A 27,572-nucleotide genomic window follows, 5' to 3' on the forward strand; every position below is an offset into this window, starting at 1 on the left:
TAAGGACTGAAACAACTGAGAAAAATTTCTGTTACTGACATTTCGTGTTACTCTAGGCTAAGTTTAAGCTATTTAGGCACAAAAGTTTAAGTTATTTAGGCACTCAACTTTTATTGAAACTCCAACAATTGTGTTAGAGAAGTGTCACTAACTCAACTACATACACATGCCAATGGCCAACATGATGCACATGAATACAGCCAGTAAGTGCAGAAAAGATAGATTAGTCCCTTGGAGGGCATTAGGAGGCTTTAATTTCAGCTCAGGTTTATAAGACAAGACAAGCCAAGAGACTGAAGTCTAAATCACACCAAACTTAATTGGAAATGGCAAGCTTTGGAAAGCCATCCATAATTTTCCTTTCCAAAGGCACGCTGTAGTAATAAATGAAGTGGTTTTACATGCCTTTTACCAGTTTCCACTAAGGCTAGTTCAATTTCAGAACTCATTCCTTAATTGTGATGTTATCTGGGAAGAAACCTTTCCAAACAACAAGGCAATGTGATGGATGCAAAAAGGAATGTGGTCTGTAGACACATGTCAGTATATAGAAACAGATTCAATTAAATAACATTTACTTGGGCTCTGATGTTCCAGTCTTGCTATTAGATCCCCAACCCAGACTTCTTCAAGAGATTGTAGCTGGCCAGGAAAATTTTCTTACTGGAATAGGAAAAGCTTTGGATACATGAAGGGGTAGATTAAGCTTTCCTCTGACTGCTAATTAGAATGAAGAAAAAGTGCCTTCCAGCTCAATCTGGCATCCAAATACATCAGCAGTCTTGAAGTAGGATTACCAGGCTCATTATACGGCAGAGCAAAAAGTGTGACTGGAGATTGCTGATGTTCAAAAGGAAGGAAAAAAACCTTTGGGTTTTTTTTTTTCTTCCTAAAGAATCACAAAAAGCACTTGGCAGTAAGCCAGGGATTCTGTTTTAGAAACTGTACAGAAAACACCTACACAGATATGTTTTCTGTTATTGAACCTGTACTATTAGAAACTTTAGAAAAAGTAGTGTGTTACAGATCTGTTGAAGCCAAAATACCTGCTGAAACAGCCAATTTGCTGTTGGGCTCAAAATACCTATTAGCTGTTTCTCTTTAAGGCAGTGAAATATTACATTATCAATTTTGAAGCAGACCATTTATGAGTCTCTGCTATCAAGTTCTGGTAAGTATGTCTCTTTGACTTCAGAAACCAACAACAGGCCATAAATGATGTGGTATTGTCTGTGGCAACTGCATTGGAGAGCCAAAGACTTAAATTAGATGGTGCAACTCCACAGATACATACCTGTGTTTCCAATCATTCTTATTCACAGCATCCATGACTATTGTGACTGGCTCAAACACTTTTGACTTTGGCAAGCAATATTCTTGTCAGGAATAGAGATAATATTTTTTTTAATGGTTGAGATGGACATAAAGTATGTCCATGTAACTTGAGAAAACTAGCTCTGTGGTATATTCAAAACAAAGATGTCATCGGGGCTCTTATGCATATTCCACATTTATTTAGACAGCTATTATCCCACCTCAGATTTTCCACCTGTCAGTTCTGATTTGATAAAACACTGTGTGCGTGTGCTACAGCCCGCTGTGAATGCACTGTAAACTGTTTAACCTAAACCACCATTATCTAAAAAAGTTTAACGAAAAGGAACCTCAAATAATCAAATTTATGTGCAAGTACACAAAAACATAACATACAGTTGGTTACTGTATATCAGCTGACAGGTGGAAATTTATTTAGATAAGCCAATTTGCATACTTTCAGGTAAGCACAAAACTGAATGCTTTGTCTGAAAACTGGATGCTAGCTCTTGCACTTAGCTTCAGGTTGCCACATATAAACAAACCCGTGACAGGTCTGGTATGTGTGATCTTAGGAAATTCTCTCAATTTGAAGCAGTTGAGCAATAACACTTGGCATTTGCATGGTGCCTTTCATTGGGAGACCTCCAAATGTTTTATTTCATTGAGCCCATTTGCTGAAGAGTGTTGAGATGATGTGTCAAAACCTCATTAAAAAAAAAATAAAATTCTATGAAACAGCCAGGAATAGTATTCAGCTGTTTCTAACCTTCCATCTTGCCTTTTACCATAAAAACATTGGGTCACTGCCTTCTGAACTAACACTGAGTGTAGATGCCACTGAAGAAAGGATGCTACCAACAAGCTAGAGCAGGATTTTTGCTTAAGAATCAATGGCACCTAATGCTTTAAATTCTAAGTGATCTTCTCTTCACATTAATGTGTCATCCTGGGGCAAACACTAAAGAGAAAAAGTTATATCTCTACTCACTGCATGCAGCCTGGATGGAGTGAAAGAAAATGGCGAAAAAGTAGACAGCACCTTCTGAAAGGTTCTGCACACAAACTGTCTATGAAATGAAAAAGGTCTGAAGTTACCTTTATTGTGTCAGATGACTTCATGGGGTTGACTCTCCAAGCTTCTTTAGCATAATTTCTACCCTGCATAAGTAGGATACTTAGACAAAACACTCTGCAATGCACCTGCTTCTCATTTTGTGGATTTCCAGTCTAGATATATTCATCATATCAAGTAATAGAACGTTGAACCTTCCCAAGAAAATAAATTTTAAAATGTATGTATAATTTATTTCTTTCTTTGCTGGGCAAAATACCAGGAGACCTATCATTTTATTGCCAATACAGAGATGTGCACGTACATGCACTTAAAATGGGGGGGAAAAAAAAGGCAAATGAATGCACCAGAAAAGCAAGAAAACCCACAGGTTGATGTGCATACCTGAACAGGAAGTTATAAGAGGATATGAAGATAAGCTTCATTAAAACAGCACCTGGAATATCCTTCAAGTATTCTAATGCAGTTGGGCTCGCATCTGTCCATCAGGACTTCCAGGACAAAAACACAGACTCACAGAATTATCGAGGCTGGAAAAGATGTCTGAGATCATCAAGTCCAGGCTATGACCTAACACTACCACATCAGCTTAAACCATGGCACTAAGTGCCACATCCAGCCTTTCCTTAAACACCTACAGGGATGGTGATTCCACCACTTCCCTGGGCAGTCCATTCCAATGTCTGATCACCCTCTCCATGAGGAAATGCCTTCTTACATCCCACCTACACCTCCCCTGGCACAGCTTCAGGCCATGCCCTCTCATACTGTCACTAGTTGTGACTAGAAACCACAGGCAACAGTGGTCTCAAGCACACAGCTGGTAAATCCAAACTGCTCCCACTCAGATCCCCGACCTCAGTTTGACACATCCTGCATGTGCAGCTCTGACCATGCTGCAGAGTCTGCTCATGCAGAGAAGTGGAGGATTCCTGACCTTCTAGGACCTGGAGATGAGCTCGTCCTGCAGGGAATGTCTGCACAGCAGCTGAGGGCTTCTTCAGCCCCACCATACAAATGCAGGTGGATTTGTTTCTCCAAGCAACTTTTCATGTAATTGTTGCAAGACGAACCTCTTTTAGGACAAGGCGCTCCAAGGTCCAACCACATGTTCCAGCAGAAACTCACGAATAGTGCTCTGAGTCTATTGCCCTCAGGGCTGACCAGCCTGGATCGGTGCTATTGCTCCAAAAGCAGGTAACCTCTCTGCTGGCTTGCTCAGGTGTGAGCTGAGCCTGTGCTTCAAGCCTCACCTTTTATTGGCCCCCCAGTCCTGCTCATGCGCAGTAGGGGCCCGCCCTAATCAGGCACAGGTGGCCTTAACACAAGCTCATGCCCACTGCCTGGCAATTAGTGGCACCTGGTTGCCTCATTTCACTACATGTAATTATCATAACTATTCTGGCACGTGCTACATCAGTGATAAAACTCTGCTATGAATCCTTCATACAGTGAAGAGCTCAAAATACTTTAATTTCTCTTCCTTTCCTCAAATAGTTGTATATTATTTTATACCTTTATGACACATCTAGTGCCATAACCACAACATGACACCGTATAATGATGAAACACATAGGGCAAGTATCAATTTCTTTTAAATAAATTTTCTTCAGTATTAACAAGCATTAAATGAAGCTGATCCTTAAAGAAAACTTCAACAGCTTATTTCTTTGTTGAAAGCATCTCCCTGCTTCTGTTGCAACAAAATAGGTGCTAATCAGAAGTATCCTTAAAAGTTTTTCATGTATATTTTATAATAATAATAAATAATATATTATTATATTTATGTCAGAATTTGCTACATTATCATATCATTCACTTGAAACGCCATAACACATCTCCCAGGAAATAAATTAAAAATATGATATGACCATATTCAAAATTAACTTGCTTTAGTCTATTTTAAGTTGATACATGCCAAGTGTATTTTTGCAGCTTCTTTTTGAAGGCATCATTCACTATTCAAATGTTCACTATTTAGTGGCCAGCTCTCTCAGGCAAAAGGAGCTTGCTCTTTTCCATCAGTTCTTTAAACCCATTAATGCAGCAGCAGCCGAGGCAAAGACTGGAAGCCACATCAAAACCAGCTCCAAAACAAAGGTCAAACAATATGCAAACCACCCCTGAAACTTTACAGAAACACAAATCACCAGCTGAACTGGACAAAAACACAAGCTACCACCCATAAAACCACCCCAAATCTTAGACATAATTCTATTCCATAGAGGAAGCCTTTCTAACTCATTTGTAAGAGACAGAGAACACAGAAAATGGACACCATGTAGGACTGCACAAAACAAAGGATCAAAAGCCTGCTTGATGTACAGATTGCTTACTTATTATAATTTTCTGCAATTTAATTCTAAAATAAATGTGCTCCATTAAATCACTGGCTGACAATCACTTAATTCTGTCATGGTTCCTGAGGAAGAACAGTTCTAAACCAAAGTCAGCCTTGTCGGACAGGGATACAAGAGGTTTAAAGCCTTATCCTAACAAAGCAAATCCTGGGTTTCCACTCAATAAGCACGAGAGCTGAGGGCCAAGGAACTGCAGCATGTTGGAAAAGGCTGTGGATGTATGTAAGATCTATTTTACCCTGAAAATTTGACAAAGAAGAGGAGGAAAGTAAGGATGCGATGGAAAAGGAAGCAGAGCTGAGTACGAAAACCACTCCTGAGTACAATCCTGCCTCTTTGGAAGACATCAAGGAGTGCTGGTGGGTCTGGACACTTCTGTAAAAAGAAGTGCCTGATGATGAAAAGGCAGGCTCTTAATGGGGAACTGAATGTTTTCCTCCGCTTACTGCTGAAGGACTGGATTACAGCTGTTTTCCATGAAGACAAAATAAGAATTTCCCAAAAGTTCTCACCTCAAGATTAGTTAAAATACAGTTAGAAAGACTACAGTAAGAAGTAATTGAAAGGCAGGCAAAGGTTAAAAAGAAATTAATATGATTTAATTAACACAGTAAAATGGAGCCTGCGTTTTAGTTAACAGAATAATGAAAGACCTGATGAATGAAATTAAAATAACAAGACTTAGCACTTTTTGAGTGAGTGCACTGTTGGTCTTTAACAATCAGCTTGGTAAAGTGGATGAGCTTAAAGGAAACTGAACATGTCACAATGCCTGGCTTATAACAGATCAGAGGTTCATGAGAAAAAGCTTCTTAATCTGTCACAAATCTCTAATTCAAGTTGGAACATGTTTGTAAATAAGGCTTTACTTATGCATATGTAACAAACCTTCGCATTTGTTCATGTCCTTCTGCTTTTTTTTTTTTTTTTTTTTTTTTTTTTGTCTTTATGTTTAAAAGAAACCAATTTAAAGAAAAAGTCATTTAACTGACATGCATGAAAAAAACCCTGAATCCCAGCCCTTTGGGTAGCACCACTCAGTGTAGTTCCACAGACTTCAAAGCCAGTTTGCTTCAGCTAAAAGCCTGTTCGGATGAAGATGAATGTTCAGGGGAAGATGAATGCTATGAAGAGCAGCAATGATAACTTAAACCCTTCCCAAAGAAAAAAACCCTCAGATTTAGGAAGCCTGTTTTGGATGTCCTACCTTGGACAGAAGCAGCATCATGTGTAAGGGTTGCCAAGAACTGTAATCTCCATGTGTAAGAGAGCCCAGGGCTGCAAGCAACACCTCCTTCCCCAGTGCTCCTCCCTGGGCTCTGCTCACCTCAGAACCTTGCTGGCCAGAAAAGGGAGAGCATCTCTGAAGTGCAGGAACAGCTTGTGCACTACCAAACCCAACAGACACCAGGGGCCTCTACACAATGCATACTAATGTCTGAATTTGGCCCCTCTGTGGCAGCATGAAGTAACAAGATCAAGTCAGTGTAAGGTACACTAAGGGACCTGAAATAAATATTTTCTCAGCTGTTGAGATCTGCTTCAGAAGTATAGAACTCAATTCAAGAAGTCGACTGTTTTGTTCTGTTTATTACAGTGATGACTACAAATGTCTTTGCAATTTTCTATGGACAAAAAAAAGCCACAAATTAAATTTATGCTTACCTCAGTTTGGGAGGCAAAGCAAAAAAGCCTCACAACATAGCACAAATATAGAACTGTCAAAACAAAGCTTTTCTACTATTTCTATGATTAAATTTCCTTTCTTTCTGACATTCATGGTTTTAAAATGAGACAAAAAGGATTATTATTAGTCTTACAATTCAAGACACAAGATGCTCTACAGAGCATAACACAATTATTAAGATTTTAGTCTTAAAATAACAGAACAGTCTATGGGAAAGAAAGTCACGTAAGAGCAAAATGGGAAAGATTACAGATGAGAAGGCAACAAGCTGTACTTGCAAGAAGCAGAGTAGAAAAGGTTTCATAACTAATGGTATGGATGCATGAACTGTGGCAGACAAAAACCAAGACATTATTCTGTGAATACTGGTAGTCCAAAAAAACATGTAGGTGTGAATATCTCACAAGAAACAAAGACAGTTGGAAGGTAAGACAGATAGAAAAAGACTTGGCAAACATGGAATAAACTCCCTCTTCAATGATATAATGTCCAGGTGGGTGGGCTCTCAGGTATAATTAAGTATTTTTAAATGTAGCCAAAACCAAAGACACTGTTATGTCATCTTTTCTGTGAACTGCTAATTTTGCAAAAGAACTGTTGTGGGTCATTAGTCTCCAACACCAACCAGAGCACTTATATTTAGATGTAATAAGTTCTTTGTTAAATAATTCCATTATATGTGTTTTTCACCTGCTGTACACATAGCAGGAACTACAGATAGCAAGCCCTAGGCAAAAGCAAGAGGAAAAAAGGAGTCGAAGTGAAAACTTCATTTTTTTTTTTACTTTGGGTGAGGTAGGCTGAACACACAAGATTGATTCTGAGATGTTTACTCACAAGAATAGCATCCTCATTGCACAAATAGGTTGGCTGATTTCAATGAAAACTCAGAGTAATGCATTATTCAGTTCAGCTAATGGAATCAGAATCCGTTTTAATTTGAATTACGAACGAGTTAGGCAAGTAGGAAACAGAAAACCAAGAAACAATCCTAAGTGCAAAACACAACTTCATGTCTATCTGCAGAACCTCCAACTTTCAGAACTGTCTCCCAGCAAAGCATGGGAGCACTTCCTTTCATTGTTTATTCTTGCTCTGTTACTCAGCTTCAAAACAGGGAACTGAATGCAGCCATGTCATCAAATGTTGCCCCTTGGAAGCATCCATACCACTCAGTTCAAACCTGCTTCATAAACTTATCAAGCTCCATCTTAAAAGTCATGCATTGTTTTGCCTTTATTATTCTTAATAGAAGGTTTGAGAACTTTACCACTTAGAGTGACTAATAACCTTCTCCTAATCTCCACTCTAAATTTATTCATAGCCAGTTAAGACTCATTCATTCTCATGCCAGTGTTGTCCTTTACCTTATATACTTGTTTTCCTCTTGGGTATTTAACCATGCTCCATTTATAGCTAACACTCAGCACACAAAGCCTCACTTAGCTAAGCCAGATACACTCAAACATTTAATCTCTTCTCATATGATGAACTTCACATACCCCCAAACCATTACATCTGTTGCAATTTGATTTGGTTTTTTAGGTACAAGTGGATGTTTTTCAGTGTTACCCAGAGGAGGTAAAAAAATGACTGTACTAACACATCCTGTCTCTATTGAAAGCGACCTGGCTGGTGTATTTTGGACTTTATGTGGGACTCCAAAGCTGGCATTAAAATCTGAAAATCTGAGAAAGAAATATAATGAAGTCATCTGTGTTCCTTCCAATTCAGAAACAACAAATCCACTGTTTGTCTTGTGTATATAAGTAGCCTTTATACACTGCGGAAAGAAAAACTTGCTCAAAGTTTAGGAAATGAACCCTAAATTTTGGAAAATAAAGACACCTGCTCCAGCTTCAGAGTCCTGACACATCTCTTGATTTTTTGACTCTGCAGTTCTTCATCTTCCTAGGACAATGATATTCCCCTGCTCAGGAGACATACATTAAGGACTGCAAGGTGGGCATACAGTGGGCAGTGCTCAGGTCTATCAGGAGAGTAGAATGATGATAATGTAAAGCACAGGAGGAGATGACTCTGTGTTAAGCTGCTTAAAGTGCAACATTCAGAAATGCTTTTGGTCAAGTCCCAGTGGCTTCCCATCACAAACCTGCACACATGTGTAGCACACATTGTGACAGCAAACACAAAACAGGGCTCCATGTCAAGCTTTCTCACCAGCTTGTGCACAAAAGGATAAAACACAGGGACCCTGGCACCACCTATTCTTAGGAAACACCAAAGGTGCAGTACTACACACTGCACCACACATGTGGGCAGCCTGAGCTGGCACAGTAAGTCCCAGGAGTCAGTAAAGCCTGGCAGCAAACTCTGATTTGCATTGCGTCCAGAATCCTTAACTTAAAATAAGTGTCACGTCCCACTCAGTGTTGCACTGCATGGTTCCACACTAGTCACCAATGTCAAACTCCTCTTTCAGTGACACCTAGCTCTTAAATTATCTCCACTCCTAAACATACAGAAATTCACATATGTTTTGCCTTTTCAAGCCCCCTTCTGACAGCTTACATTTTATTTCTTCCTTCCCATCCACTACATCATGCTATCATGCAATTTGTTTAATGGATGCTGACATAGGAGTCACTGTTGTAGGTAAGTGGATGCATAAAGGAATTCCTGATTGAACCAAATTGTATTACAGTAGAGTGTTTTAGTTGTACACATAGGTTCCTACAAAATGTTGGTCAAAACAATTTTTTGATACATAACCTAATCCCATTTCCCCTCTAATTATAATTAGAAGATACCAATGTGTGGCAGGACTTGAGGTTTAAGTCATGCACTGTAGGGAACATGATCCCCTCTGTTTGCAAACATGACCTGTTAGTAAATAGAAGCAGCAAGGCTTTTACTCTGGCCCACAGACGAGGTTAAAATTTAAGGAAGCACGAAGGTCACAGGATGAAGAAAGAAAACCAAACTACAGTGAGAACTGATGCATGCTGAGAGCTAATTCACACAAACAGGCTAGACATAAACAGATGGGATGTGGGAAAGGGGGAGAGTGTTGACTAATGACACCTGACTGCCAGATGACCCTTTGAGTTTGAGGGCTGGCACAGCACGAGCAATGGTGCCAGCAGCCATTTGGAACTGCCCTCTCACATTCTACTAAGGAGACTCACCTTGGTGTCCTGCATCACCCAGGAGCACACACAGAGATCACACAGTGTCCCCAGGAAGTGCATCCCTTCCATCCCCCTGTTTTTCCAGGAGCTGTTTAACTCACTGCTGTCTAATGGCTGTGGAAAAGGGGAATTGAGCTTCTGTGGATTTTTTGTGTCGTACACCCTGTTTCTGTAAAACTTTACTTCGGGAAGGAAGGGTGATATCAGGAAAGGACCAGGATGTAAAGTGCTATCTTCAGGTCTCACTTCTGGCTTGAGATATACAGTAGCAGTTTCATAGAAAAATATCAAGTGTCTGCTGTTTTCATGCTTGTTTCATGGGGCCCTATTACAGCAACTCACGCCAGGACAAGGAGACAACAGGCTTCAGGTCACTGCCACTCCTGGCTCATACTTGGACAGAGAAGCAGTGATACGTGGTGAGGGGACACTTTTGTGTTTTTAAGATACATCTGGATTGAGACATGGTCAGGAGCTCTTCTGCTAATAATCTTCTGCTAGGTTTGAAAACAAACTGTGAATCACATCTAGAAAAGCATCTGCATAGGAACTCTTTTCCCTGTGAGCAGACCAGTCCTTTTTTCTTGTACAAAAGGCTACTGGATTTCTGCCGGAGCACTGGAGAACCTGGAGAACTAGGTAACTGTGAAAGCTAAGCTCTAGTCAAATATGAGGAACTCCTTAAGAGCCCCATGATCTTTTGTAAATGGCTTTGCAGAGTTTGCTGAAGACTCTTCCATAGTTTTGGGAGTGGTTTTTTGTAGGGCATGTGCATACTGTGGTACTGTGCAAAAATGTGGGAGTTTCTAACTTAAGGCATCCATGCCTTGGCTATCCATTTTTTTTGTAGTTACCCAAGCAGGATAAGTTATTTTATAAAATGAAACTTTGAAAGAAGCCATTCACTAGGGGAAAAAAGCACTTTAATTTATGAGTATATATAGAGAAAAATCCAGCTTTTGTTTCTCAACTCAAGCAATTTAAAAATAGCCAAATATATATATTTCTTGAATAATAATAAAAAAATGCTTTGAGCTAAGACATTTTATGCCAAGTCACAGTCCAGGGCCGAATTTTATGGTCGAATTATGAACCTGAAAAATATGGGCTTATAATGGAAATCCTGACAGACCCTAGTAGATGCTCCTATAATATCTTGAATTTGATTTAGGAGTGGTTTTCAATAATGCTTTCCCAATCCAGTCTGTTGAGGACTGCTAGGAAAAAGCTAATGTTTTTTGTTTTTTTTTTTCCACCTCCCAGTGCAGCTCAGTGAGAATGTTGGTATGTTCAGGCAGAGCCAGCCTTCAGGGTCTGTGTAGCCTGAGGCTGTCACATCCCCAATATCAGAGACCCCATAAATGTCAGTGCTAAGTACACCTTTCATTTAACAAAACAATAAATTGTCTATCACTGTGCCATAAAGTGGTGATTTCTGTGGCTTTGAAAAGGCTGATGTGATTTGTAAATGGCTGAAAAATCTGTCTCTCAAAAGAGAAGAGGAAGCTTACATAATGCAGAAGGAATCAGACCAAGGCTGGAGAAAGGATGACTGCTACCCTCTACAAAACCTCTCCAGGTCACTGACAAGCTGAAGCAAGATACCATCCCTGCTCACAGGATCTTACATAGTATGGAAGGGTACAGCTCACTAACACAGTAAGTACCACACTTCGGAAGAGAAATCCAGCCCCACTTGTGTTGGTAGTTTCAACCTTAGCTTCGTCCTCCAGTACCTGCTTTATCCCAGATTCCCTGCATGTCCTTGTCATCACCCACACCCTTCACATTTATCCCCCTGTAAATTAAGCTGTCAGAACACTTGCCTACGCTTAGCGTTAGCCTACGCTTGGCTTCCAGGCAGCTCAGTCAGTGGAGAGAGAGAGAGAGAGAGTCACCTTCCAAGGTTGAGTCATTCCACACAGCTCTAGAGCTAACAACCAAACACATATACACACAGACACTAAAGAGCACACACAACTCAAATACTATCACACTGAGGTTATTAGGGCATGCAGAGGAGCCTTAGAGAATCAGAGGTCGGAGCAAAAGCTGGAGCAAAGGTATTTCTCGAATTTTTGTATAAACACACTCTTACATTCTTGTTCCTCTAGTTTTAAAGCAATCTTCCAGATTCAAATATCCATCCCTCATAAACGAGAACAGCGCATGGGGTTTGCAGTCATTAGTTAGCTGGTATTCAAACCTCCAACACCTTATGCATTATTATGACATATATGAGGAAACTGAGGTGGGTGGCAGGCATGATTGCTTCTGATCTCTTTCAGAGCAGTGAATGGGTACCAGCTAGAGGGAGCCAAGCAGCCAGAGAATAAAGGAAAAATGACAACACTGAAGAGCAAGCAACAGGCAACACAGAAAACACTGTAAAAGTAGGGAAAAGAAGTAAAGAAAGCAAAGGACAAAATTACAGAGAAAGAAAAAGCCTAAATTTGGAGAGCAAAGAATCGAGGGAGCAAGGGAAAAAAAAACCTTGAAACCTTGTTTAACTTTCAAGTTGATTAATTTTAACAAGTTCATTTATTTTAACGCTTCTCACAGGAAACTTCTTCCATGGATGCACAGGCTTAATAGAAAAGATAAAGAAGCTACTAAACCAGTTCAGTACTCCAGACTGGTAAAGAAAGGGAGGAAATTCCTTGAACGCCTCCATAGGCTTTCATATAGGTACATAACTATGCAGGAAAAAGTAGAATAACATGCCCTCAAAAGAAACATGCAAACTGCAGAGATGCTGTAAATATTTTTAATAGGATCCAATTCCTTATTTAGTTTGAGAATTATTTCAAGCCACAGCAACTAACAGTGAAGGGAAGAGGTGCCAGGCTCTGATCCTGTCTCAGCACTCAGTGCACCCATGTTCATCTGAGTGTGGCAAATGACACTCAGCAACCAAAGTCCAAACATTTACATCCTGTCCTGCATTTGATGGAAAAAAAAAAACCCACCTTACTATTTGAGAGGATCAGAAGAAACTTCTCCAACACCTCAGACAAGCCCAAGACAGTCCAGTTAACCACAGCAGGAAAGAAACGTGTCCCTTCCACCACTTATAAGCTAGGATGTCAAATTCTGAAAAAAACACCAGAATTTTGTAGCAAGGCATTGTCAAATTATTAATAAGGTATCAATACAGGTTGGGGAATGAAGGCATTGGCAGCAACCCTGCAGAAAAGGACCTGGAAACACTGGTGGGTGAAAAGCTGGACATGCTCCAGCAATGTGCACTCACAATGAAGAAAGAGCCATATCCTGGGCTGCCTCAAAAGAAGTGTGCCCAGTAAGTTGAGGGGGGAGATTCTCCTCCTCTATTCTGTTCTTGTGAGACCCCACGTACAGTGCTGTGTGCAGTTCTGGAGCTCCAAACACAGAAGGGCCACAGAGCAGAGCTGTGGAAGCAAGTCCAAGGTGGGCCACAAAAATGATCAGAGGGCTGGAGCACCTCTGCTATGGGGACAGGCTGCGAGAGTTGGGGTTGTTCAGCCTGGAAAAGAGAAGGCTCCAGGAAAACCTTATAGCAGCCCTTCAGTACTTAAATAAGGACCATAAGAAAGATGGGGACAGGACAAACTTTTTAGCAGTCTGTTGCAACAGGACAAGGGGTAAACAGGACAAGGTAAACTAAAAGAGGGTAGAGTTAGACTAGATATATGGAAGAAATTGTTTACAATGAGGGTGGTGAAACACTGGAATGTGGGCAGATGGCCCATCCCAGGAAATATTCAAGGTCAGGTTTGATGGGGCTCTGAGCAACCTGATCCAAATGAAGATGTCCCTGCACATTTCAGGGGGATTGGTCTAATGACCTTTTAAGGCCCCTTCATACCCAAATTATTCTATGATTTTAAGTTTGCGTGAACATTTGCAGCCCAGGAAGCTGCCCAGCAAGGTACCAAGTCCCTGGATATGGGTAAGGTGGGGTAATCCCCCTCTGAGATTCAATGGCACACACTCATTCAGTGAAGGCTCTCCAGCAACAGCAGAAATAGAGTCCATTATAACCTGCCATCTGTGGCTACACAAGCTTTCCAGCAAGATGACAAAAATAAGCGGATGACTAGGAATAAGAAAAGAAAACTGCAGAGAGGTACTCAGGAGAGTAAAATGATATTTCCCCTACCTATTTTGATTTTGCTTCTCGATTGTTTCAATGGGGCCTTGTTTCAAATATGGCTTTAATTTCATAGTCCTTGGTTTAGATCCTACTCTTCAATACACTACACTTCCTAATAGAGCAGCCCCATTAGTAAACTACATTTATGCTAATGTAGTTACTTGCAATGATAATTATCACAGCCCTTAGCCCTGGTCCTTGCCAGTGTGAGCACGTCAGGAGGGGTTGGTATAGCATTATAATTATACAATTAGCCTTGTCATGGCAAGGAGCTCTGGGAATAGAGACATCTTGAAGCTTAAAATGTGGACAGCTGATAGATGACTGTCATTAAGTGCCTTTGTTCACTCCATGATGGAATAGGCATTGAGCTGTAGGGTAGGTTGCTTTAATGAAAAAGAAAGACCTTGAACCACAGCCACTATCCTCTACCTCTTCCCAATCTGTCCAGTCACCCCCCCATTCCTCCCACTATACACAGCTTCTCTCATCCCATCTGCACCATAATAAAAAAAAACGTCTCTAACAAATCACTCCTAATCCATCAAGTGTCAGTGCAGGATAAAGGCTCTCCACCTGACAGGGAAACCAAGGGGATCTCACTTGCCTCTGGCCCTCCTAGCTCAGAGCCTACCTTGCTCCAGACATGAGGAGCACAGGCTGAAACCCTTTAATTTAGGATGTGAGGTGAGTGCTCTACCAGCTTCTAGGTCAGCTTCTCAATTGCATAAATCAACAAAGATCCTTTGAATTTCATAGTCTGTGAATTTACATCCAGTTGAGAGGCACTGCCCTGGGCAGTAATAAAACACACCTTTCTAAAAATGCTGGCACAGAGCAAGGCTCTAGGAGGAGACAGTGGACAGGCTCTCCTTTTTGCCAAGAGAATCACAGAAGGGCAGTGAGCCCTGTAAGGTGAACCAGCTAAAAAAGGAGATAACAGGGTGCAGAAAGAAGCACTAGGAAGGCTTTGCAAGAGCCTTGGGCTTGATGGCTCCTGGAGACTCCCAGCTGCAGATCTACACTGCTGGCACAGAATCCTTAGAGTGAGCAGTGGTTGCAAGTGTGATAGGATAATACTCCACAGAACTGAAGAGATGCATCTGCTTCATTAAAATTTGATCCTCACGTTCCTCTCTCTTTTTCTTTTACAGAGTGTTTGCAAACGTTTTCCTGCATACCTGGATAACTGATGCTGAGAAGGGCTTTAGTTAAGGTAATTTCAGATTTCTTTTAGAATGAAAAGGTATAAAAAGTAATCCCCTGAAATACTTAATTTTTCCTTCCATGACATTCCACTGTATCAACCTGCTTCTGCTTCCCTGGTTAGTATTCTGAAGGTTTGTGAATAAATTATTATAGTTCAGAATGCAAAAAACAGGTTTGGCAGCCCCTGGGAGATACAGGGCAGACCAGAATGGGGCACTGGCTAAGACCCAGGAGAGCTGAGCTCTCCCCCACAGGCTAAGTGATCGCAGGCAAGCTGCTCTGTTTTAGAAAGAGATTGATTCTTTTCTGACTTTTCCTCTGTCTTGTCTTCTTCAGGGCAGGAAAAATTCCTCTGCATTTAAACACTGCTCAGCAAAATCAGTGCAGATGTAACACAAATCAACAGCAGCAGAGTGAAACCGTGATTGTACCAGAAAAAATAGTAAAACAGTAGATGGAGCTTCCCAGGTTGAACTTCTATGTTGAAATTAGCAAGTGTTGTCTGCAAAGTTACAGAAGCAAAAATGTATTTCTATATGCCCTTGAGAGAGACTGAGCCTAGCACAGCAAAAATAATTCCATGGGACTCAGGCTAATTTTTCCCCTAGAGTAACAGTGAGAGAATACGGCTTCAGATATCTTATAGCTAACCTCACCCAGACAGAGTGTTAACCATCTCTTTCTAACTAGAAACTTCAAGATGTTTTCTCTCTTCTTAAAATGATTTCTGTAAGAATACAATCACCCTCCCCACCTCCAATTTGACAGGGAGTGTGTTTGGACAGCTCTTGCTGGAAGAAATAATATCAAACACATTGAAATAACAGTGCATACAGTACCTTTTGTTGTTGCGGTTAATTCTTCCTGATTTACATGGATCTGTCATGTGCTGACAAGGATGTAACTCACTGAGAATTCATTTCTAGGCTAATGCTAACCTTACAAAATTAATTCTCAATCCATTTCTCAAGTAGTCAACACTATGGACCTTCATGAAGCCCTATGCTGTCCTTCCATTATCACTCTTGATCCCACCCTAGGAAGTATCTTGACATGTGAGCCTAGTTTACTGCTTTACTGGACATTAATCTCTACATAAAATTGCTGAGCTGAACTCAGAGATAAAAGGTTTAACATTCAGTCCCCAAGTGAGTCACTACACATAGAAGTGAGACACAAGGAGATGCCTTGAGTTATCTGCAAAGCAGAAAGGAAGAAACCTCCTCAACATATCTGTTGTCTAATAACCTTGTTTTATGCAGAATGTTTGGGGGCTACTCTATTTTTATAACTTTCATCCATAAAATAAGAAGCTAAAGCTTCTGGAAAGAGAACACAATGATATAACAGTCAGAAGAAATTCAACACAATCTGTATAAGCAAAAAGAAACTGCATCCAAGGTGTTTTTTTTTTCAATTGGCAGTAGATAACACTTAATAACTGCCCTATCATCAACCTTCAGAAATGAACTTCTGAGCCATATGCAATTTGGCAACCAGGCATAGGGCCTAACTAGTTCTTTGCATCTAGTTGTACAGAAGTAGAGACATATGGAAATGAACAGCCTGGCAGAACAAGTGAACTCTGAAGCAATGACTTCGATAAATAAATGCCTGCACACTGGCAGATGGAGAAAAGCGCAGCAGGGAGGAACTGTATTGCAGCAGCAACTTGATTTTAAACAATTCCTAAAATCAGCCTGAACTTCAGAAGAGAGGCATTTCCAATTTCCTTAGTACTCTTCTTGTGGGGGAAAATTCTCACCATAAGAAAGAGGGAAGGTGAGGGCAGAAAGATGTATCTAACAAAACACACCAGAGGCTGTTTCAGGGAGTGCAGAATAGGACTGGGAGGCCACTGCTCATTTTGCCTTTTATTACATTGCTGATCACATTTAATAGTTTTCAGAAAAACCACGACCAATCATTCCCAAAAGTCTCGAAAAATCAAGACTGTGGAGAAAATGTGGAGAGACATTGCCAAGCAGTAGGACAGAGCCTGAAACGTGAGCACAGTGGATGCAGGTCCATGGGATACACAGACCTTTCCTGCAGTGAACAGAAACTTCTTGTGCCTGGTGCCATAGCCACCTTCTGCATGCATTCCTCTGGAGACCAGTTATTTGTAGGCAAATTGAGTCTTTCCTATTTGAAGGCTGCAGACTGATGATGATGCCTGGGCACTGCTGTATGTGTCAGATGAATGGAAAACAAGTATTACTACTCCTCTGTTTTTAGCAGGGAACTAAAACATTTACTCCACTTTTTGGGATGAGTGGACTACTCGTCTGGTGATCTCTAAGTTTCTTCTTTCTACCAGTTCTGAAATATTTCCCTGTGTGTGTCTTCTAACACCAATCAACACTACAGTCTTTGAGACAGCAAAGGAATAGACATTCATGGATACCATCACATCTCAATAGAGAAAATTCTGTGAAGCAGAATTACTATTGCAATGTGGCATTACTATTTTACATGATGTAGGTGTGCACAGCCTCATCTACCTCTGCCTCTCCCCTCTCTTCACTGATAGCCTCCTATGTAATAAATCAGATGTGTCTTTTTATGTGTAGATGCAACCTGATGGGGAAGATTTTTAGTGCACTACTGTGATTCAAGGTCTCCAAAGACAAGAAAAAATCAAGAATTAAAGGTACATTTTAATTCTTTGGAGTCTACTTCTGCAATAAGACTACACCACACTGACATACAAGCATCCCCTACTAAATACCACTGTTATGCACACAAAAGCAACAAACTGCATCCTTGTCAGATATGCTCTTATTCTCTCCATTTCCAGTTAAGAACCACTATAGAAAAAATAAGAGAAGGGAAAGAGACTCATGGAGGAATTGAGGAGAAAACAATCCAAGTACTGCACTTTTTGGAGAAAACAGTCACTCGCTGATGTCTCCTTTGTGGGTAGCCAAGTGGATGAGATTTGAGGCTGTAATGTTAGGCAAGGGCAAAATTAATTTCAAGATTATTGTGATGCAGATGAAGATGAATTTCATTGAGCTTGAATAAACTAACTAAACTTCACTAAACTTTCCCTCAATAAAAGGCCACCTTTTGTTATAAAGACACTTCCTTTCTCCTCCTGACACTTCACCAGTTAATATCACACATATGACCTCATTTCTTTGCACTGCTGGGCTACCCAGCACCTCAGAACTCAAATATCTGTAATACCTCATCTGCTCCTCCCACACCACACACTGATCAAGAGAACCAGCAGGCAATGATTTTTAAATGAGTACCTAAATCCTATCCCCACCATGTGCTGAAACCATTCACAATGGAAATCAGTTTAGAACCTGTTTCACTTTGAATCACCATGGAAAAAACAGGACCTGCCTCCCACAGACCCTCTCATAGATCTGTCAGCTCCTCTACTGTGGATCAGTCTATTTGCTTCACCACATCAGTTGCCCACATAAACTCCATAGCAAAGTAAGTACAGCTATTAGTACAATGAGTCAATGGCCATATGCACACACACAGTGAAAATAAACACAGTTTATCTTTTCACACATGCCACTGTATAAATATTTTGTAACAAATAATAACAGCCACTATCAATCAATAGTGGAGAACAGATGGGAAGGAGGCTGTGTTGAGAGAAAGGATGCAAACAGGAATATGTATTTCCTCCCACACCTTCCCTGGTCTGATAACAGCCCTAAATAAACCCTTGCAAAGCTCCCAATGCAGGAAATCCTATCAGTGTGTTTCAATATTCTATGCCACTCTGGCTGCTTTATCACCACAGCACAGCAGAATCACAGACATTAACATGTCTACAACATGCTGCAACATCAGAACATGGACTTGGGACTCCCCCCACCTCTTCTCTTGGTCAAACACTATACTGTCACCTTCAGGAGCATTGGACAACAGATCTGATCTGGGAAAGAAACTGGTGTCTATTAATGATGAACCTCAAACTCCTCCTCTTCTCAACAAAAACTTAGGGCTAGCTGAATTTTTCAGTTTTCTTACTTTTGTAAGAAAGTATTTTGTATATGAGTTTTTAAAGCAGTTAATGTTGACTTGATGGCTGCCCTTTGGTGCAGCAAAACAACTGCTGAATCTCCAGGTTTCTCTCAAGTGCTAAAAGTTTAACATTACCTCTTGAATTAACATTTCATAATACATCTTGTAGACAATTCATGTAAGGTTGCAGATTTAATTTAAACAGGCAGCCTGTATGCTATATTTATATGGAACAAGCACTTTCACCAAAATAATGTAAAAATTTTAAGTAATTGCTAAATAAAAAGTGGGTTCCTGATTCTCATTCACAGTAACATCTTTGTACACAACTGTGGTTTCGAAAGTTTTTAAAATGGATAAAATTTCAGCAGCCTGCAATCCCAAATCTCATTACTCTGGGCAACTGATAACCAACACTGAATACCTAAACGTGCCTATAACACAGGTAAAACACTGTGCATTACATTAGGGCTATGTTTATGACCTACACTGTTTCACCTCAGCAGAAGTGCTGTCTGCATCTGAAGGATAATGGCTAAATCCCCACAGGAAGGCAGAGAGCACCACGGCAGCCAAGTGGGATCCAGCCCTTGAGATTTCCCATTCTGTAGGGAAGAGCAATATTCCTCTCCAGCCTCAGCTGCTGTGATAGGTCTTAAGCACAGGAGAACGGCAGTGATTCCCAAAGGAGTGATGTGAAGTGAATGTTTATCTTCTTGGCAGTGTGGGGGGCAGACAACTGATGGCATATCAGAATTTAACTGGCAATACAGATACAGAAAGGTTGACAACTACCAACAGGTGAAATCAGTATCTAAAAATAATGGACAGCAGAAGAGGCTGAAAAATCATTCTGTGGCCTCAAATGTCACACTGGGGGCTTCTTCTCCCATTTCTTGCCCATGTCCCCTTGGAAAGACCCCTCATTAACACTGACTTTGAAAGACAGCCAAGAAAAACACTTCCATTTACATATTAACAAGTAATCCCCAATAATGTTAGCAGCCACAACAGTTTGTATTTCAAGAACTACCCAACCTGCTTGAAAGCAAATCCATGTTTAATTAAAAAAAAAAATCAAATCAAATCATAAACAAAACCACAAGATCCAAACAATTTTCATGGTACCTTTTTTTTTTTTTTTGCATGTCATGTCTTTTCAGTTAGTTAAGAAAATGACAGAAAAAGAACAGCTTGAACTACATACCTTGGCTATTTGGACACACCAGTTAAGCAGAAGCTGGGAACCAATATTATCCTTATGTTCATGAACATAATCCAACAGGCAGCCATGAGGCATCAGCTGAGTGACGAGTTGAATGGTTGGGCTCAGGCAGACACCCAGGAGTCTCACCAGGTGGGGGTGGTCCATGCTGGCCATGATAAGAGCTTCCTGTAACAACAAGTGACCCAGTTACTCCATTGTGCTTAGAGACACTGTGCATAGGAGACCTTTCATTTCCCAAAGAGCATGTCCCCTAAGTACCCTGAATTCCTCAGCTGGCAATGCAGCGCTAGGCATGCCTAGGCAAAATCCAGTCTGAATGGGTCAGACTATCTGAATCACATCAGAAAGAAATTCTGCACTGCCCTCTATTTCCCTGTGCTGTTACTACCACAGAATCAAAGATGCAAATGGTACACTTGACTGCTTAAATGTCTCATTGCTCTTGTTTTACTTCTGTAGAGTTTATTTCCCAATTTGTGGTCAATCCACTGGGCATCAGATTTTTTTTTATGCAAGAAAACTATGCCACTCATGTATGGTTAGATGGTCAGTTAGGCCTCATTTGGCAAGATATTTGATTAACCTGCACTTAAATGCCTTTCTGGAACAGGGATTTTATGTTTGGCATTTTACAAGTTTAAACACATAAATTTTATATTTTGATTGAAGCCTCTCTGAAGTTCAGCCTATCACAAAGGGCTGAGAAAAGGGAGGTTTAGTGTGGGCCTTTCAAATGTATTTTATGCCCTACTCAAAGTCAGCAGACTTGTTACACCATTAGGATGTGACCGTGCTACTTTCTCCATGACGGTTGTACAGCAATAGCCTAAACCAGTGGTGGAGATGGTTCAGTATAAGCCCAGCTGCAGAAAGAGTCCTGCCTGACTCCTGCTGATGTCACAAGTAGACCACTACAAAAAAGCAGCAGTTTTCTAAACCTGAGCCTCTTAGCTCAGCTCCTGGTTCTTCCAAAGAATGGTTCATCTACCAATGGATGTTGGGTGAGTTATTCAGTTTTTTCCATGGCTCATCTTCCCACACAATAATCAGAAGACAATACTCCTTTCTTCTGTCTATACTTTATCTTTCCCAGTTCATAAGTTTTCAGAGGTTTTCTTCTGGCTGCCTGGGTTGTCCAGTACCAAGGACAGAAGGACTTAATCTTGGCTACACTATTCAGCCCTGAAGTTCATATCACTGCCAAGTACCACAGGAGCTCCTTATAAAAAAACCCTACATACCAGTTCTTACAGGTAATGCTGCTATCACCAGCCACTGCCATTAAAAAAAAGAAAGGGTGAAAGCTTTACCCTTCTCATTCACCAAGCTGAGTCCTCCGTTTCAGGATGATTTCATCATGGCAATTGAACAATGAAGAGTGAGAGAAAACTGTGGCTTTGTAAAGCTATTTTAGTTCTATTTCTTTCTTTCTCCAAAAACCTATATGACATCTTTCTGACAACTTAAAGAATAACAGTAATAATAGTGCCAAAGAAAGAAAGACAGAAGAAAAGGATGAGAAAAATTTGGCATCAGAGGAACCTATCATGTACTCCCTCCAAACTCATGAAAGTTTCTTTTCCCTTCCCTATATTAAGGCAAAAAAAAAAAAGTCCTGGCAAGAAGGCTGAGTTTGTATTAAAGGAAATTGCACATTATAACACAAAGATTATTTGAAACAAAATTGCAGAGTATTTGCATAATAGTTCTTGCTCTTTCTTTCCCTCTCTTGGTTTTTTTGTTTTGTTAAAATGAAAAGATTAGCAAGACACTAATTGTAGGCTTTTTCACCCCCCCCCCCAACAAAAAAAGAGCAGATGGCCTCCATCAAGAGAAGCATCTTCTTCCTTTTTTCCTAAATGTATGTGAAAAAATAAATACATTAATAAATAGGGACTATGTGATGGAATGATTGGCAAGGAGCTCGGAGAAGGATTCCAGTGTAGCAAATTAGAAAAAGAATCTTAATTTCAGTAGTTTTGCTCACATTAAAATTGATACAGTTCTGTCTCACACACCTGGTATATATGGGGTCTCCTGGAAACAATTTTAGTCTGCTATCACTAGAAAATGCCACTGAAGGTCACCAGAATAAATACCTATTGACATCTGCATTACCCAGTTTCAGAGCACAAAATTACACTGCTTCACTTTGTCTTTCTACCCCATTCATTTTTCTCCTGTAGATGCAGGGGATAGTACTGGTTTCCCTCTCTCTCTCTGTGTAAGAGTCTCTCCAGAAACTTAGAGTAAGAGTACATTTCTTTCAAATGAGGGCCTATTAGAATATAGACAATATATTAATTTTGCTCACCAGGGGACCAGATGGCAAGATTTGAAGCATGTGCTCCCTTGGTCTCCAGCTACATGCCATCTACAAGTCTAGGCAGAGTCCAAAGGAAAGACACTTCTGTACAATAATAAAAGCAAGCAGTGCCATCTGTCTTATTCTGATATTACAGGAAAGCACATATTCTTCCAATAGTTTTGGGCAATGGCCTCAGAAAAAAAAAAAAAAAAAAAAGAAAAAAAAAAAGAAAGAAAAAGTTATTAATAAAATACTATGGATTGCTCTGTAACAAATTGAGATGCACAACAGAGAGCAGGGAAACCTTCATTATAGAATTAAGCCACTAATGAATACTAATTTAGTATGAATCGTGGTTTCATGTAGTTACTCTCATTAGTAAAAGTATTGTTATTTTTATTGAACTAGTATCTACAGGAGAACTAAATTCAGGGTTACATCTTCACCAGCACAGCACAAGTGCAAAGTAAAGGAGATTGCAATTGTTCTGCTGGAGTCTAATTAGACAAAACAGATAAACAATAGAAACATTATGACTTAGTGGCACTTTAAATATCTGTTCAGCAAATAAGGAATAGAGTCCACCTTTTAAAATCTGCTTGGACACAGAAGACCCTAAGAGCTACAATCTCTGTGGCACTCAGGCACTCTGCAGCCTGGTTCCCAATTAAATTTTCTAAAACATTTAATCAAGTAAGACACCTAAACTCACAGCCTTGGTTGTCTGACACTGGGATCTTTCAAAGTGAGCCTCTGCAATTTTCCACTTTTTGGTAGCCTTCAGTCTGCAGATCTCATCTCTACGCTCAATTGGCACAACTACACAAATGATTTTAAAATTTTCCCTGTTCTAATTTAATGGAATGGAAACCGAGGTACAGAAAAACACAGCCTACTATCCACACACACACCTAAAGTTTAGAGATGAAGTGGGAACTAAGCCCCAAGTCACTGTCTTTCAAAATATTTGTCTGAAGGTTGAAATAAAACAGGAGAGGAGGGGAGAGAAATGATTAAACTACAGTGCTCTGTCTTGCACCCAGGAGCCTGCATGTGTAACACCACGTGCTCATACTGGCATCTGAGAAAGGGTGACAATTTTGAAAGGCTTCTCTTTGACACCAGGCACCTTCCTTCATCAATCTGCAGAAGCAAGAAGCATTATCACAAGAGTAACTCCCCAGCTAAACTGAATCTCTTCCTGGAGTTTGTTAATGCTGCTGTTGCTTCCAAGGTATTAATTATCACAGCAGTGCCTGGCAGCCACAGACAGGACAGGTACATGCCAGCCAACACAGACACAGGTAGCAGTGGTAGAGCTCAGCTTGCCCTTATCTCACCATGATATATTTCACAGCCTACAGAGAGACCTGGCTGGCTGAGGCTGGTGTGCTACAAGATCTCAAAAAATTAACTGTGTAAGCATGTTCTGTTCACACAGTGCTTGCAACGCTCACATATTCGAGGCTGGTCAAGAAAGACCTCGCTGCAGAAAGCAGATGATCCCACAGGCAGCTAGACAAGGACATTGTTGTGCTCCCTCAGCCTCATCACAGAAAAAACAGCAAGTAATTTTAACAGAGCTGTGTTAAACTGAGAATTGTACTTCTCAGATGTGATACTTTATACAAAGAAACCATATCACATTAAACTCAAAAAGTGAGCCCATGTGAACCTCATGTGAGGTTCAGCAAGGCTAAGTGCACCTGGGCAAATTCTGTTATCGATATAGGCTGGGAGATGAAGAGATGGAAAGCAGCCCTGGGGAAAAGGACAGAAGGGCACTGGTGGGTGAAAAGCTGGATCTGACCTAGCACCTCTGCTATGACGACAGGCTGAGAGAGTTGGGGTAGTTCAGCCTGGAAAAGAGAAGGCTCCAAGAAAACCTTATAGCAGCCCTTCAGTACTTAAATAAGGACCATAAGAAAGATGGGGACAAACTTTTTAGCAGTCTGTTGCAACAGGACAAGGGGTAAACAGGACAAGGTAAACTAAAAGAGGGTAGAGTTAGACTAGATATATGGAAGAAATTGTTTACAATGAGGGTGGTGAAACACTGGAATGTGGGCAGATGGCCCATCCCAGGAAATATTCAAGGTCAGGTTTGATGGGGCTCTGAGTAATCTGATGAAGATATCCCTGCACACTTCAGGGGGACTGGACTAGATGAAGTCCAAAGGCCCCTTCCAAACCATGTGCATTTAATAATGCAACAGCACACCAAAGAAGAGAGGTGTCACCAATCCTGTGTCTCTGGTTTTTGTCAGTACAGCTATGTCAATAGGCACCTGAGGAGGTGCAATTACCTATCTACAGGGAGATGCCAGAACAAGCCCTCAGAGCACCTGACATTTAAAGTGCCCAATCGTGCTTAGGCAGAGAGAGTTTATTTAAGGCAGAAGAGTTGGTCATCACTGTAACAATGTAACACACAGATATATCCAGGCTAAGAACACTTGTGAACAAGATGCTGAACAAGCCACTCATTTCTAACAGGTCAATTAATTCACCTTTGCTCCTTGGAGGGCTTTGGAAAACCCACATAAAATTGTTTCCTGATCTCTCCATAGTCTGCAGCCATGTCTGGAATGCCTCTAATTTGATTGCTCTTTCTCAAAAGTAACCCAATGTTCAACTAAAGCGGGATTTTCATTTCAGCCTTCTGGGATGAGGCAAAAAAACCCCAAAACAAACAGTTCTCAAGACTGTGAGAAGAAAGGGTTTCCACAGTCCCCTGAGTAATACCTACAGCTCATCTTATAAGATGGCATTTAGGTTCCCCTTTCCTACTTTTATGTGTAATGAGTACACTGATAACTGGATGTAAATATTAGCCAGCATGCTGGTCCCTAAGGAGCATCCTTTGACACTTTCTCCAACCATTTAGCTTACAAACCAGCAAGGTGCATGAGCCACTAGCAATACACCAATACCATGCTTCTGTCCATGGGGAAAATTTATGCACATGTCCTCATTTATTAGTACACCAGTTAAACACACGATCAATCGTCCCTGGCCAGACCGTATCAGAGACACCAAAGATGTCATACAGACAACACAGGGGTCCTGGAACACTATCAGAGCTGATAGTGGGCCACCACCCTGCCCAGTCCAAAAGTGTGTTCTAAAGGAAATCTGAATGGTCAAGAATTGGTCTCAGAATTGGTCAAGAGATTTTCCCACAGTTGCTTATGGAGACTCAAACATGTAACTGGTTGCACCATTAAGAGTCCTGTACAGAGACTAATGCAATGCTTGATAGCCTCATCTGCTGGTTGCTGAGGACTTCACCTACCCAGAGAATTAGCATTTGAAGAAACATTTATTATGTTCTAGTATCAGATTTAAGTATCTGGCTGAGGGGAAAATATACTTGTGTCCCAGAGCTGCATCCTGATCTGCTGCCCCAATTCAGCAAGCACAGGGTAGATTTTACTGCTTCATTTAAGCCAGATGAACATCTGCACCTGATAAAAGAGTTCAGTAAGCAGGGACAAAGTGAAAAATCTCTGGTTTCCTAACCTTCTGTTTCTAACCTGTTTTCACCATAAATTGCCTTCAAACAAAACAAAGCAAAAGCAGCCAGAAAAGTACAATCCACCTGTTTTTCCCAATCACTATCAAGTAAATAAATGTACTTAAAAGCTGACTTTATACCATGCTGTGCATTTTTCTGAAAGCCCAAGCTGCGCTCTGGTAATAGGAGAGATACTAGAGTGAATACACTGCTTTTTACATTAATTTTGCAATGCTTCTAATGATTGGGTCTGGAATGCACATCTGAGCTGCTTCAGGGAAGATTCAATTACAGTCCAACACATTTTCAATGCCTTTTGTCTGTCTGCTAGGTCTTAAAAAGTTTTTAGGTTATAGCAAACTTAACCCATGCAGTCTGCCCTTAAGCTGAGAGGTAGCACATCTTAAAAACATCCATGCCACTCACATGAACAATCACTTTTTCTCTGCAGAATCACTGATTTTGACTGGCACAGGATGATATAACAAGAGCTGTAAATCAAGACCCTGTTAGTAAGGATGTGTAAAGAGCTGTTAGAGTTTTGCACTAACCAGACTCCTAGAAACTGCCCCCATGCTTCTTTTGCTTTAGAAAGCCATGTTAAGGAAGCTATACATGAATAGAGAAGATAACAGCATGGGTCCTGTTAACATGTCTCAGAGCCAAGAAAAATGCTTAGGACTAAAGAGATGACAGGCTTGAGAAGGGTGCTTATGGCCTTTGTGGAGACATAGCTAAAACATAGGAAGTTCCATTTAAATGTAAGAAAAAATTTCCTTTACTCTGAGAGTGACAAGGAATAGGCTGCCCAGGGAGACTGTGGGGTCACCTCCTCCAGAGATATTAAAAACTTGCCTGTGTAATGTGCTATAGGTGATTCTGCTTTAGTGGGAGTTGGACTAAACAGTTCCTAGAGGTACCTTCCAACTCTTGACAGTTTTGTGATTCTGTAGGAGATCTGAGCATTTTCTAGTCCAGTTTCCAATAAGAAGTTTAACCAGAGGTCCCTTGGGTGATAAGTAGAATAACTGCATGCTTAGACCAGAGAACAAGTATGCCTCACCATTAAATGCTGAGATTGATTTATTCCTTCAGAAAGGTCTGAAAGTCTAGGTACCAACTGTGCCACTACAACCAAAATTTTCTTGGTCAAAAATTAAGAATAAAAATAAATGCATAAATATCACAATGGGGTCTAATGGACCATCACAAATGTGATGGAAACACAACATAGGTAAGTACTGCTCACCTGTTTCCAGACTAGTGTCCTTAGTGAAGATGATTTTGGGTCAGGCTGCAGCTTGGTGAGGAGTGAGGCATGGTACAGCACTAGAGCAGTGTACACTCCAGCACCCAGAAGCAGAGCTGATCTGCAGCTGAGGTGTTGCTAAACAGGCCCACAGCCTTTTCTAGGGGTGCTATGTGTCTATAACATGCTGCACTTCTCAGAGCAGGCATGCCAGCTGAGACCCTTTGCTTGTCACAGCACTCAGACACAGCAGAGAGGGAACATAGTCTTAGTGACTCAACAAAGCAGAGGCACAGCCTGCATTGTTGACACTGAATTCAAATGCATGTGATTGCCCCATGC

At 40.7% G+C, this 27,572-nt stretch overlaps 1 protein-coding gene across 9 annotated transcripts in view; it reads right to left on the minus strand.

Moving 5' to 3' along the window:
• Positions 1-27,572, minus strand: part of ERBB4 (erb-b2 receptor tyrosine kinase 4) — a 617,214-nt gene that overhangs the window by 81,437 nt on the left and 508,205 nt on the right. For all 9 annotated transcript variants that reach the window (XM_071746874.1, XM_071746873.1, XM_071746881.1 and 6 more), the window contains one exon: positions 20,136-20,321. In XM_071746874.1, coding sequence (XP_071602975.1) covers positions 20,136-20,321 — 186 coding nt within the window. The remainder of the gene's footprint in view (positions 1-20,135; positions 20,322-27,572) is intronic.

The sequence above is a fragment of the Heliangelus exortis genome, chromosome 6 (assembly GCF_036169615.1).
Source record: "Heliangelus exortis chromosome 6, bHelExo1.hap1, whole genome shotgun sequence".
In the NCBI taxonomy this organism is placed as follows: domain Eukaryota; kingdom Metazoa; phylum Chordata; class Aves; order Apodiformes; family Trochilidae; genus Heliangelus; species Heliangelus exortis.